This window comes from Physeter macrocephalus, chromosome 20, assembly GCF_002837175.3.
Source record: "Physeter macrocephalus isolate SW-GA chromosome 20, ASM283717v5, whole genome shotgun sequence".
In the NCBI taxonomy this organism is placed as follows: domain Eukaryota; kingdom Metazoa; phylum Chordata; class Mammalia; order Artiodactyla; family Physeteridae; genus Physeter; species Physeter macrocephalus.
Genome location: NC_041233.1, coordinates 11494821 through 11509580, shown reverse-complemented (window position 1 = coordinate 11509580; position 14760 = coordinate 11494821). Strand labels below are relative to the sequence as shown.

General features: G+C 38.3%; 1 protein-coding gene across 7 annotated transcripts in view; it reads right to left on the bottom strand.

Annotated features, from left to right (window-relative positions):
- The window catches only part of BICC1 (BicC family RNA binding protein 1), a 318064-nt gene that overhangs the window by 36569 nt on the left and 266735 nt on the right, over positions 1-14760 (bottom strand). For all 7 annotated transcript variants that reach the window (XM_024115707.3, XM_055080966.1, XM_024115710.3 and 4 more), the window contains 7 exons: positions 10866-10945; positions 8959-9117; positions 7621-7674; positions 6983-7177; positions 6504-6755; positions 4252-4383; positions 1648-1834 (listed from right to left, as the gene is read on the bottom strand). In XM_024115707.3, the coding sequence (XP_023971475.1) occupies positions 1648-1834; positions 4252-4383; positions 6504-6755; positions 6983-7177; positions 7621-7674; positions 8959-9117; positions 10866-10945 (1059 nt within the window). The remainder of the gene's footprint in view (positions 1-1647; positions 1835-4251; positions 4384-6503; positions 6756-6982; positions 7178-7620; positions 7675-8958; positions 9118-10865; positions 10946-14760) is intronic.

Genomic DNA, 14760 nt, shown 5'->3' with positions numbered 1-14760 from the left:
CCCACAAACAGACATGGCAGACAGATATGCCCAGACCAGGACAGTAGTCAGGGGCCTGGAGCACCAGTCAGTTGCTTCATAATCACTTCAACTAGCCAGGATGAACAAAATTGTGCTCACGTGGAGACCCATTTTGTATTTCTCTGCATAATTCACTTGTCATCTGCTTCCAAACTCTTTTTAAACCACTTGCAATTAGCAGTGACTAGGGGTACGTTTTCCTGCAACGGAATATCTCCCTTCGGTCCATTTGCAGAGGCTGGCCCACCTGGAACAGTTTTCATGCCACGTATGACTGTCCCTACATGACGTCTTTGGGTTCATCTCAATGCATATGAAGACTTTTCTCAGAAAAAAAGAATTGTTTTTCCGCTTTTTGCTTGTTTTAAGGATTTAATGTTTGATTTAGTAATGAAATTTCCCTTTGGGCATTTCAAATATGTTCTAAAGTGAAATGTGAGTTCGTATAAATAAGTTTCCAGGAATACTTAAAGCTTTAAGTATTAGAGGCTACAGATAGCCATGAAAACATTTTAAAATTAAATCACCCTGATCTTTGCTCACTTTTTTTCCCTCTAGTGCAGGAAGAACTCAGTTCCTGCTAAGCTGCCTGATTGGCATTTCCTGACTCACATGCATTGCTGTGTTATTACAACTCTGTTCAGAATCTCCAGTGGAAGGGACAACTTTGGGAGATTAGGGGCCAAGGGGGAAAATCTGTCTTTACTTGTAATGGTGTCTGGGCAGGGATACTTGGAATCTTAATCATATTATAACCATATTACATTTTTAAAAAGCAAGAATAGCTATTAAAAATTTTAAAGACTGCTGAGAGTATTTTTTTCTGTCTCAACACTGAACTTGGTAGAATGATCTGAGAGGGTTATTGCATTAACTTTTTATATAATGGCTACTGAAAAATGTGCAAAAAAGTAGTGAACCTAGAATAACTGTAATATAGCAATGAACTTCATCCTACAAGATGGGAATCCGTAAACGAGGCAATACATATCACACCATGCCTATTAAGTGGCTCACCCTGCTTTCTTAAAGAACTAAAGCACCAAGATGATGTTGTTCTTTCATCTTTCTCTTCTTCACCTTAGGTATAAATGCAGGTTGGTTTGTTTCCCGTGGTGGCCGCAGGCTAGATCTCCTTTGTGTTTGGGCAAGGCAGGCCTAACCACTGGGACTGAGGGTTCTGCTTCCTTTCTCCACCCCCTTCCCCACCCCTCCTGCAGGTCTGCAATTACTTTTTGAAAAGCAAACTGGATAATCTTTATCTCTAGGGACTAATGGCAATATTGCAAATGCAAGAGAGAACAAACACATAAATTATAGTCAGACGGCTCACTTCACTCTCAATGGCATTCTTAATTTAGAAGAACAAACACAGCCACTGAAAATACAACAGCCAGACCTTGATTATTTATGCCAAAATAAAAAGAATCTGGCAAACAGAAATCCACAGAGTCTAACAAAAAAATAAAAATGGATTGATTCGAGTTTTGTTGCTTTTCACCTGATCATAGGGCCTGAAGAGGAAAAAAACAGCCTTTAAAATGTAGCCACAAACAGTAGAAAGAAAGGAAACTGGACAAGCAATCCCCCAGCGGCTGAGAAGGGCTATAATAATAAATTTTATACCTAGTCCTGTGAGTCCGAGGCCTGCGGAAGCTAAGATATCCAGGCTGGGACATGCCAGGCCGGCAGGGCAGGATGCTGGGGATGGACTGGTTGCTATGGTAACCCCACTGCTTTCAAGTCCGAGGAGACATTTCCTTGCTTCATACATATTTAACGCATTTCGCTCAACACTTTTCACAATCACAGACTATGAAAACACATAATGAGAAAGAAAAAAGTGACGTGCAAGTAGTCTACAATGAATTGGGGAGGGGGCTGAGAAATGAATATGGTAATAAGAATTCCACTCAGGGAATGGATGAATGATGCTTTAAAATCAACTGCAAATTCTAACCACGTATTTCCTAAGTTTACTCCTTTTGGTAAAACCGTAAAATGTTAGTTACCATTTATTGGGTGTGTCCTGTGTCCCAGGCACTGTGATGGAAGCTGCACATATATTCTAATTCCTGCAAAACCTCACGGGGTGGAATTATTATTCATGTTCCGTGAGGACAAGGGCCTTAGCCAAGGTCACAGCACAGCTGCGGAGGAGCAGCTAGAGGATTGGAACTTGGGTCCTTCTGTCTCTACAGCCCATTCTCGTTTATATCCTCTCGTCTCTACATTAAAGCTCTCCCTCCTTTATCTCATCTTTACAAAACAAATCAAACGTCACCATATACAGACTGCATAATAATAGTCACTTACAGTTGCCATTTACAGTCTACTAGTTAACTAATGGACCTTGAGGTACCACTCTTCCTCACTGATGACATATCTGTGGCAAAGCTTATAGTAAAATAAATTTCCAAACAATAAATCTTCTTTTTTTCTTCAATGGACTCATCTGGAAAATCGGAAATGTGAACCCAAGGGGGAAAGCCTCCAGTGGACAATAAAGAAAATGTGTGGCTGACACAGCAGTTAAAGCAGTAGTCAGCCTCGGGGCCTGTGAGGCATAATTAAACAGCCCTGGGATGCTGCAAGGTTTCAGAGTTCTCACTTAAAATCTCTTTTCCCCTGACCTCTGCTCACTTCCTGCTGAACTCCAGAAATCCTCCTGTGCCTGTCCATCTTTACATGAAAAGTCTCTTCTGACTGTATCTTTTCGTTCTGGTACGTACAGTGACTCTAGTCAACTCAAATTAGTAAAGTACAAAGCTTCACAATACATAAAATTAATGTTCTATTCCCTAACTTTAAGCTCAATATATCAAGTTCATTTAGAATCAATCCTATCTTCTCCGTTAAAGTTTTCTTTTGAAGAACGCATGATTCTTTTTCTTATGTTGGACACTAAATACCACATTATTTACATACAGACAAAATTGTATATAGTAATACATGTTATACATATACCATATGCATATATGATAAAATTCAGTTTAGAAATTTTAAAAATGGAAGGCACAACTGTTTGGTGTTTTACCTACTATAATTAAAAATATACATAAATGTTATCATTTAGTACATGTTATTATGCAACTTGCTTTTTTTTTTTTTTTTTTTTTTTTTAATTTTTGGCTGCGTTGGGTCTTTGTTGCTGTGCATGGGCTTTCTCTAGTTGCAGAGAGCGGGGGTTACTCTTTGTTGCGGTGCGCAGGCTTCTCATTGCGGTGGCTTCTCGTGTTGCGGAGCATAGGCTCTAGGCATGCGGGCTTCAGCAGTTGTGGCTCGTGGGCTCTAGAGCGCAGGCTCAGTAGTTGTGGCGTGGGCTCTAGAGCGCAGGCTCAGTAGTTGTGGTGCACAGGCTTAGTTGCTCTGCGGCATGTGGGATCTTCCCGGACCAGGGCTCAAACCCGTGTCCCCTGCATTGGCAGGCAGACTCTTAACCATTGCGCCACCAGGGAAGTCCGCAACTTGCTTTTTTTAATTCAACACCATTCTTGTCCTTTGGCTTCTGATACAAAGGTTTCTTCGGCATGTATAAGTAGAAGTAGCATCGCTGAGGGTAGGGTATCCGTGTTTTCAGTGTGAGCAGATGATCGCAAGTTGCTTTTCAAAGTGGCTGTGTCAACTTACGTGCTTTAATGTAGGAACACTCCTCTTTCCTCAAACTCTCACTAGCACTTAATAACACCAGAATTATCCCATTAAACTTTGCAGCATCTTAGAGAAGTTCCAAGAAGGCTGAACTGGGGATACTTCATTATTTAAAGTATATATGACAGACAATGGCGCCTGTTCTTTAAATCTCCAGGGCTAGCACAGTGGCTCACAATTAGTAAGTAAACTAAGTATTTTTTAAATTGCCTTGGATATGTACACATACACATATGCACATAACACAACATTTAGCCTTACCAACTCTCCGGCAAGTTAGTAACGTTTAAAGTTACCAGATTGCAAATTAATAAGAAAATGTTTTCTCTTTCCTTCCCATAAAATAATGGTCACAAATGGACTCCAAAAACCAACACATATATAAAAAAAAGATCAATAATGAATGCTGTTACAAATTTACATTTATATAAAATAACTAAATATAACTAATATATAACGATGTATATTATATAGAATATTTAGTTCCATGTATATGCAAATACACATTTATATGAAAATAACACTATACAGAATGTTAGGTGATACATGGTTCTCTTTGGGCCCAGACTCTGAACCAACCTTGCTCGGCTGTTTTGGCTTTGGTTTAATACTGATGAAGACGTCGAGCTGTTCCATCAACTGAGCAATGAACTGTGGATCAACTTCAATTTCTTCCTTCATATCAAACATCAGCACAAGAGGAAGACAACCCTAGGAAATGTCACAATGGAAAGGGTGAGAGGTTAAAAAGTTACTCATTTAAACATCCAATAATTTAACATGCCTACAGATAATACAATCTTTTATAGATTTAAAGAGTAAACCAAAGTATTAAAGCTAAATTATATACCTTCACATAGCTTAGAAGGCTGGTGTGCAAATAATGTCGAGGGGTAGAAACTATTTTTTGGATGACAAAAACATGTATCTTATGTTTATTTTTGGCCCCGAATTCTTTATCTACTCTCCACCTTGGAAAATTCCTCCATTCTCTGACTTCAGTTTTGTTAGTGACACCAGAAACTAGATTCTCAGCCACATCAAGGATACTAATCTTGTGCCCTGGCTCAAAGACTTACAGTGGAAGTTTTTTATTGTCTCCTGAATGAAATCTAAACATGTATCAGCCTTTAAAAATCTCCACATTTCAGCTCGGCTTTGCTGGTGAAATCACAGGTTTATGTGTACATGTCTGCCCCTTCCTCCAGCCTAGACCAGCCTCTTGACTATCTTTTAAACAGGTTCTGACACTGGTATCTTAACTCATCAAAAGGCTTCTTTGCCAACCCAATTCCTACTTCTCTTCTGACACAGCTGAAACCTTACCTCCTTCCTGGAGTAAAATGCTACTATCACCCCTTCTTTTCACTATCTCACTCTTTAGCATGGCAGAGTTTAGCACTTTTTTTCTCTGATGCTGTCTTCCTGGCCCCTAATCTACTTAGTAAAGGAACCAGATCCCATACATTTTTACGATGTACAGATTGATGGATTTGTACATAATTATCAGAAGTTACCATCAAACATACTAGAATTAAAATGAAATCACCATGTTCCATTTCTCTTCTGGATAAGTGATGTTTGTAAGGACATTGCTATAAAAAAATGGTGATGGTATTTAAAATGTAAGTTAAAGCCATTTAATTTATCTCTCCCTCATGTCTTTCAGTATTGTTTAATAATAATAATATGTCTCACTGCACACCTGTATTTTTGGCAGGTGTGATCAAAGTATGAATATGAATTCATAACTGTGCTGATCGCTTGAAAAGTTTACTAACTCAAAATAATATCTAAAGAACTTGAAAAGCGCAAAAAAGAAAATATGAAGAGTAATCATAATAATCTTTGAATACAAATATGCTCTCTAACTAGCCGTATATTAAAAGTAGCCTAAGTAAGCCTGGCTTTTAAGAAAATTAAAAATTAATTTCTTAAAATTATATATCATAATCCTTAATGATTATAACAAGTTCTCATGTGTCAGAGGAATGGAATCAACAAACAAATCTGGATCTTCTGAAAGTTTCTCAAGAACAGATTCTGCAACTTAATAATAGCAAATGTCACAACTGAAGCTTATGGATTCAAATGTCACTAAAGGTCTAGCCTGAACAGGAGAATATAATGGTGTTTTTGATAAGAATACTTGTGATTCCACAGTATGTCAGTCCATTTTGTTACTATACATCAACCTACACACTGGGTTTTTAAATGAATATAGGAAGGATAGAAATATTGAAAATTATAAACTGGAAGCAGTAGTAAATTATATAACTTATTTTTCTTCAATGCATGACACTCAAATTCATGGCTTAAACAGCATTTTTAAAAGTGTATCAGAGATTTATGAAATGTTCAAATGTTTCATGCTACCAAAATTTACATCTTTGAGGGTAAAATTTTCAATGTGTTAATTTTTTTCTTTTCTGTTTAAACAGAAGACTTTTTTGGCAAACGCAAACTAATACTACACGTCAAATAAAAATAATCACCTTCAAACTAATACTACACGTCAAATAAAAATAACCACCTTCCACAAAATACATCCAGTTATTTCAATGTAACCTCTTCTGTTGCTTAGTGTAAGTTAAAAAAAATACTAAAAGGAAATTACTCACCTATCTAATGAAATTAAGTCCGTGAGGCACTATGTACCTTGTTCTTTTATTTCCTTTTACCAAGTAAGCTGCTTATTTGACCAGGATTTCAAAGTGCTTCCATAAATACCACATTGGTACAGTATGGGCAGCAACAAACACTGTACCCAAAGAGGTAAAAAAAAAAAAAAAAAAAAAAAAAAATCGTACCATTAACTTCAGTAAACCTACCATGAGATATTGCCTTGCAAGACAGACAGACTCAATGGTGCCCTGGAGGTAGACGGTGGATTTCTTTTGTGGATTACTGGGATCAGGAAAGTGGATCTGAGCACCCGTTCTCTGCATGATATGTTTGATGTTGCTTCCATTTCGACCCATCATAAAGAGATGATGCTGAGCTGCGATATCTAGTTGCGTGCTCACGGGGATAGCTGACGCCAAGCTCCCAGCGAGATGTTCCAATAGCATGGCAGTCCCTTCCTAGGAGAAGAGGGTGGGAAAGAAGTAGGCCTATACAGTAACCGTCCACGTTGAAGGGAAAGATTCTACTGCCCTTCTGACAGCTATGGAAAAACTCAACATATTCTAAGAACCAGAATGTACTACGAGAAAAAATTCTGGAAAACAAATTACTTTTAAAATCCTTTAAAAATAAAACTTGCATGATTTGTACACCTACAATGTTCGGAATTACCTAAACCACTTACCTTCACAGCACTTGTGTTATTCTGAGACCCTCGTACTATCACAGTAGCACCATACATTCGGGACCGCTGTTTAAATGACACTGAAATGTTGTACGTTTGTGATATGTGCTGAATAGAGGGGGAATTAGGATCGGGCACTGGTTGAAGAATTCCAGCAATTGGCAGCTCAAACATCAGCACCAAAGGAAGCAGCTCCTAAAATGAAATTACAGAACACAGGGCAGATAGTTAAGTCATTGTACATTTAGAGATGTGTGTAGTTCATTCATTCTTTTCTGAAGATGGAATTTTAAAACATAATGCTTTTATTACAGCCACAAGCTTGGGTAGACTACATAAAGTTTTTTAAATGAAAGGAGCCTTTTGTGAAACCTGAGAGTTTGTAACTTAAGCTGCCTGTGGCATTTTTCCTCAGGCGTCTTTCTGATCATTTCAAAATCATCAGAGAAATCAAGCCAGATAAAATCCAGAACGTCTCTAAGAAACACCTCCGATACATTAATACAATTTCTGTCACTATTTCCTACATGTTGAACATACGATTTGGTTATCAATTGATAAATTATGGTATTTTTATTGCCTTATAATGCAGACATCGGTGACACTGATTTACAGTACTAAAGGTAATAAATAGTTACCCGAATTCTAACTCGGGCCGATTCTACTCCTGCCGGTTGTCCTGCTATAGATACCTGCAAAAATAAGAAAACACAGAGTTAGATTTATTGTACTTGAGCCCACATCTGCTTTCCCAGTTATCTACACCCTCACTACTCAAAGTGTCGCCCAGGATAAAACAGCATCGCCTATCTGGGAGTTTGTTAAAGATGAGGGATCTCAGGCACCAACCCAGAGCTACTTCATCAGAATTTGGATTTTAACAAGCTCTGGTGATGTGTGTCAACTGATCAACGTCACCTCCTGGACTTACCTAACCTCCCAGCCCCCATGAGCCCATCCTGCCCTCTTCACAATTTCTCGTGTTCACTGCATTTTCTCCCTTTTTATAAAAACTCTCTGAATACGAGATGGATATCTATGTGCAATGATAGTGCCGCACTAAGTTCTCAAAATAATGAACTACTTCCATGCTAGTTGGCAAAAAAACTGCTGCTCCAACAGCCCTCTGCTGGGATCTCCTGGGCTTTTCCTATGATCCATCAACTAAAGAATTACTCTAGGCGGTAGGGCAAGGGGGTGGGGCTCCAGGACAGTGCTCTCTCATGGGCCACACCCATGCCGTGTCAGCTATCAAATATTTTGGTTACTGCTCTTGCTTTTTACCATGGCTTCCTATCTAGTTCTTTATGTATGTGTCCCACTGTCACCATTAGTCCCCACAAAGAAAATACTATATCATATTCATCTTTGCGGCCAACATAGTTTCTATATTGTGATTAGAGGAGAGAAAACTTCCAAATAACACAAAGAACACCATCTGTTCTTCAAGTACTGACAGCGTTTTCATGTAGACAGGTGAGTTCCATTTGTTTCCAAACACAAGAACTAGAAAAAAATGTGTATAAAACAGAGCCATAAATTTCAGTCAATGTGAGGAAGTCAGACACTCATACATTGCCTCTCAGAAGGTGATCCAGTGTAGCCTGGAGGACCACTTGTGTGATGCTGCAGACAGAATCCCAGCTATCAATAGGTGCTTGGACTAGGCAAGCTTTCAGGTCCTTTCCTAACTCACATGCCTTCCGAGCCTTTCGTAGGGACTTCGTTTTATGTTGCCATGATATCCTTCCCTCTCTTCTACAAACCATTTAGAGATCAAGGATTTATGGTCCATCTACAAATCATCTCTTTAAAAAAGAAGAGCACTTTCAGTCTCCTTGGAGAGGGGCATACAATCCATACTAAATGCCACCTTCATGATTACTCTTTTGCTCTCATCTCCCAAAAAAGTTATGCATACAGAAAATTCAAGCTTTAATTTGTCCCATAAAATTTCATGTGAAAAGACAAAGCACCTGGTTGCTTTTTTCTGCTTGATTATTCCTGTTGGAATCTGGAAAGTGGATGTGACATCCTGTTTCTTCCATCACCTTCTTAATATTGTTGCCACCTTTGCCGATTACATGAGAATGTTCTGTATGTGAAACATCCATCTTCAAGGTGACCCGATTGCTCTACGTGGAAAGAATGTATTATTTCTTGATGCATGAAAAAGGAAGGAACAACTCCTAAAAAACACTTTTCCCCCAAAGGAATAGGATTAACAAAAAGTGACCCAGTGAAAAATCTTAAAGATTTCTTAATAAGATCATCTTAATCTATAAATTTTTCTATTTCTATCTATTTCTCCTTGGCTAATAGAAAAAAAATTTTCATTTAAAGACAAATTTGTCAGAAAAAATAGAAAGACATACTTTGTACCACGATAATTTTGGGGACAGTAGTATTTAAGTAAAATTAGGTATAATTACAAAAAAGTTACTCGTTTTTCCTTTAATAGATATTATTCATGAAACAGAATTCAAATAACTAAAAACAGATGAAAACAATTACAAGAGCGAATACATGTATGTTAGTAGAAACGCTGAACAATGATAGAAAACTAGAAATAACAATAAAATTCAAAACGGAATAAAAAAGTATTTACAAACATTTCACAACTTCTCTATCACTGTATGTCAAATTTTCCAAAGTAGATAAATTATTCTTGCCGGTAGGAATAAGAGTGAGGAAGATACCACAAAGTATACATCTCTAGCAGTAAAATGGCTTAAGTAAACCAATACGGAGTGTAAGATTTGTTAGTTACATTAAAGCAAAATGTAAAATTCTAAAACATAATGAATAATTACAGTCAGACTGGAATCCATGTATTTAATTTGGGAAAATGTAGTGCTGTAAGATTACAAAGACTGACATGAAATGTTTTCTCATTTATAAAACTGATATTGAAATTCTTCAGTCCTTACAAAGTAAAATTAAAAAGTCAAATACAACAAGATGTTAAAAATATCAATAGGTTTACATTTTCTGAATCCTTAAATTTTAAACTTATATCCATTAAATGCTTTGGTTTTTAAACTTAGTTCCTCTTTTAGTTTAACCTCTAAAAAGAGAAAAAAAGATATCCTTTTTTGGATGTCCTAAAATATTTAATAATTATATGGTGAATATTTCTTAAAAATTAAAAAAACAACAACAAAAAGGAACAGGAAAGGAAATAAAGAGGAAGAGATCAGAAACCATTTCAGTGAAATACCAGGTGGCAAAACATAGTGGTTAAGAGCCAGACAGCCTGGATTTCAATCCTACCTCCCCACTTTTCAGCTATTGGATCCTGTGCAAATTCCCTAATATCTCTGTGCTGACAGTTATGAGGATTAAACCAATTAATATTTGTAAAGGGTGTAGCTAAGTGGCTGGCATATAGTGGGTGATTTTGACGTGTTTATTAAAATAAATTCTCACAAACGAGTATACATTTTTACATATTTTAATTTCTCTATTGTCTCTCTCTACATATACTTGTAGAGAGACAGAATGTACAAGACAAATCGTCAAATTTCATGCCATCACACACACAGAGCTATAAAGAAGATTATTCTGGTTTCCTACTGATATCATAAAGGCAAATATGCTAATTCTTGCAATCTTTATTACTTGCCCTATACTAATTTGGGTCAATATTTTTTAATATATACATATGTGGGGTGGGAGAATATTATTCAATTACCCAGCATGAGAGAACCTATTCAAATTTTAAACAGAACTTTAATCCACCGTAGAATCACACGTGCTTATTTCAAAACCCACCATTACTTTCTCCTGGTTTTACTTCTCCAAATGGTTCTTTCACAACAGCATGAAGTAGCCCTTGCAGAGACAAGGTTCTGACATCTGAGTGTCCTTAACAATCACTTACTTTTGTGTCTAAGACAGACATGATCATTTCCTTGGCTTCCTTAACATCTTCTTTCTTTCCAGAAACCTTAATATGGGGATCTATAAGAAATCAAAAACAAAGGACTCAGATGAAACTCCCAGGCTCTGTTTTAAAACTGCTGTTACACTATAAGAAAAGAGATTACATAATAAATTTAATATCTGATTCATTCCAGGTGTGTTGTCACTGTAATAAAAACAGGAATATGGAAAATACCCAAACTGTGCATTTATCGATGCTTTTTTCCTTCTGAACACTGGCTAACCTATTTAAATTTAATTGCAAAGTATCATATAATTATTTTTTAAACGAGTAAAGAGTCTATAAATTCAGTTTATTAATTCATCTCTTGCTACATTCCAGGCCCTGTTCTAAGGCTTGAAATGCATGCAACTCATTTACTCTACACCACAGTTTTGTGAGGTTGTTTACAGAGGAAACTAAGGCACAGAGCAGTTTAGTAACTTGCCCCAGAAAACCATTCAGGGCTTGTTTACTGTAATACAATGTCTTCCAACTCTGGATTCATACTTTAAACCATGTGATAATCTAGAAGATATTCTTACCAGTCAAGGTTAATAGAAAAAAAACCTTAATCTTCATTCAGGAATATTTACTATTTATTCAGAATTACTACTACCTGACTAAATATCTGCTATGTCTACTGCTTATTAGTGCCAGGGAATGTTGCACAGGAAAGCATTCATTCATTCAGCAAATATTTTCTGAACCTCTGCTATGTACCAGGCACTATTCCAGGGGCTGGGGGATATGTTAGTGACAAAGAAAGACCCTTGTCTGCATGAAGCTTACAGTCTTGTGCAGGGAGGCAAAAATCAATCAAATAAATAAATGACCTAGTATATTAGAAGGTAAATATTATGACAAAAGGGAAAACGAGAACAAGACGAAGGATCGAGAAGACCAGCTGTGGACGGGGCAGGGGCGTCAGGCCGCACTGAGAAAGGAAGGCTTAAAGGGTGGGAGGCAGCGGGCCAAGCTCTGATCTTCCAGGAGTAGGAGACATCAGAGCCAGCGCCTGCATGGGGACGTGCCTCTTGGGTTCTCTCTTGAATCAGGTTTTCAAGTCTCCCCAACAATCTGAGTGTTTTATGACCCCACAGGTCAGCCTGACAGAGACCAAGACCATCCTGGGGGTAAGCTGAACGTTCTATGGCATTGGCTTTAGTGAGAAAGCTGAATAACAAGAGAATGCATCATCACCACCACCACCATCGTTAATAACCCCAAGCTTACTGACTGCTTACAACATACTGCCTTCTCTGCTGAGTACACTTCATAGACTCAGGCCAACGACAGAGTCAGCCAGTGTCTGTTGAGCAACCTTCACAGTTAGCAAGCAGTTCTGCCCGCGTCCTTCTAAACCAGGACAAACTAGGATAAGAAAGTAAACTGACCTGGTGTAGATTTTCTCAGACTACACGTACATCCTCAGATTGCGATTTAACCTACCCACCACCACCTCACAGTCATCAAGGCCATGACTCAGAAGGCGTGATTGAAAGAGAGAGAGAGGGAGAGAGACAGAGAAGGGAATGAAGGATGGGAATATGGAGGAAACTATCTTCTAAAGCTCCCCGTTCTTAGGGCAGGATGGAGCAATCCTAGTCAACAAGAGTGCACATGGAGCCCCAGAGTTCGGGAACGCCTGGCCTCCCAGCAGCAGGGCCTCATCGGAGACGGTGCCCTCACCTCCGGCCCCCCGGCCCCTCCCCAGACCGTGTCTCCTGGTGGCTGCTCCTGGCTCAGGCACTTTTTCCTTAGTCTGTTCTTTAATCCCTCCCTCTGACAGTTGCCCTGTCAAAGGGATGTTGTGAAGATCAAAGACCTTAATGCTGGTTAAAACTTTCTAAAGTGTTTAAGTACCAGGTATTACAAGGCGAGGGGCTAAATAAACATAGGGCAAAATGGCTGTCCAACCACCACAAGCCGGGAGAGCCTCCGCGCTATTGCTGCACGATGTGGTGTCTGCTTTTGCTCCTTCAGGCGTCCTAAGACGGACCGCCTTTTCTGTGCAAGACTCTCGCCAACTTTAGCATATACTTAGGTAACCAAACACTCTCTTTAATCATTCTTATTATATCCATTATGGCTCCAAGAGGCAATATTTACATAAAGAGCTGTCTACATTCAAAATTGTGGTCTCAACTCTCTTGAACTTTGGTTTGAATGACGGTAGGCTCTCACATTAATGTCTCCTAGAAATGCTCACTGCTGCAGTGGGGGATGAGAGCTTGGTGCTGCCCTAATCCAGACTCACATGTCTGCTCATCAGACTCACTTGTAGCACTTACTAAAATATAGGTTCCTGGGTCTCCAGGACCCGGCAATCAGCATTTTGTTGTTTTCCCAAGTGATTCCTAAATCAAGAATAGGACACAGCAGATCAAGCCACAGAAAACGTGTAACTGTAATCTCTTATGTATCAGCCAAGTATATATAACATAAAATGCTTCTATAGGAAAAAAATGTATTTTCTCACAAAATAAATTAACACTGTATATTGAGTGGTATGATAATCCGAAAACCTATTATTTTACAGGCTGGATAATCACATTAAAATTCCTATGCATCTGTAGAAGGACAGGAAACCTCAGATCCAATTTAAGAAGGAATCTGATTTTCCACCATCTCTGCATCAAAGGAACAATAAACAAAATAAAAAGCAAAAGACTCAAAATATATGCGTACATTTTATTTCAAAGTGAAAGAGCACCATCTAGTGGCCAAAAATATAAACTATCAATGGACACAAAAGAGAGAGACCGTAGCCACCAACAGCATCGAAGTGTCTCCAGGACCCAAATCAGCACTCATTTGGAAAATGGTGCTTTAAATAATCAAGTCTCGTAAGTACAGAGCAAAACATGACAAAATTCCGGTTTAGACTGCTGAAGTAGCCTGTAGTATTGTAGTTTTCATTCCCTCTTTGCTCTTGATTAAAAGGTATCTACAGGATGTGAGTGGGCTCTTCTTCCAGGTTGAACTTAATGCGCTCATCTCAAATCCTGAAATACTATTCTCTGCTTTCAATAAGTGCTACAGTTTACCCTTCAAGCTTGTCTATGTAGCACCACAAGGGACTAAGGTTTCATTCAGACCCATTCTGGAAATACTTGATTGAGAGATGAAAAATCAAAGTATGAACGATATTAATAAACATAAAAACGAGGAAAAGAACTGTTGGAAGATGGTGGAGAAACAGGAAATAAGTATGCAGTCTCCTCCTCCCCAAAACTAATTGCTTTGAAGGACAACTCTGATTTGGGCATGAAAGTTTTAAGACATTGCGCTAAAAATAATATTGACTGCTGGTGAATCAATCCTCAAGCTCTCTGAATACAGGAATTGTCTTAACTGGTTTTGTAACTTCCACAGTTCAAAATAAATAGTAGATACTCAGTAAACTGTTGTGGACTAGATTGATGGCGCCCCTATTTTTGGAGATGGCAAAATACAGAGAGAGGAGATCCAAATCTGTGGAAAGAGTCTAAACCTCACAACCAAGGCGACCGTATGTCCTGCACTTCCCAAAATATTCCCAACAGTTTTAATTTCAAATATTCTGATTTCGGTACCTCTATAAAAATACAGAGAACTGTCAGATATTCATCCAGATTTGGGGTTTTTAGATTCCTGTCCCATCAACCTGCTCTCATCTCTCTGGTGTCATCCTATGAAGACCAGACAGTGATCCAACCTTCAATAAGTAATATGAAGCTGTACGGACATGGGTATGATATGGGTATTTTATATGTGTACCCTGCAAAAGAGCTAAACCTTTGGGCAAAAAGAGGTTTTCTTTATGACTCCATATGGAAATTCATAAGGACTTGGTAAGGCAACAAATGTT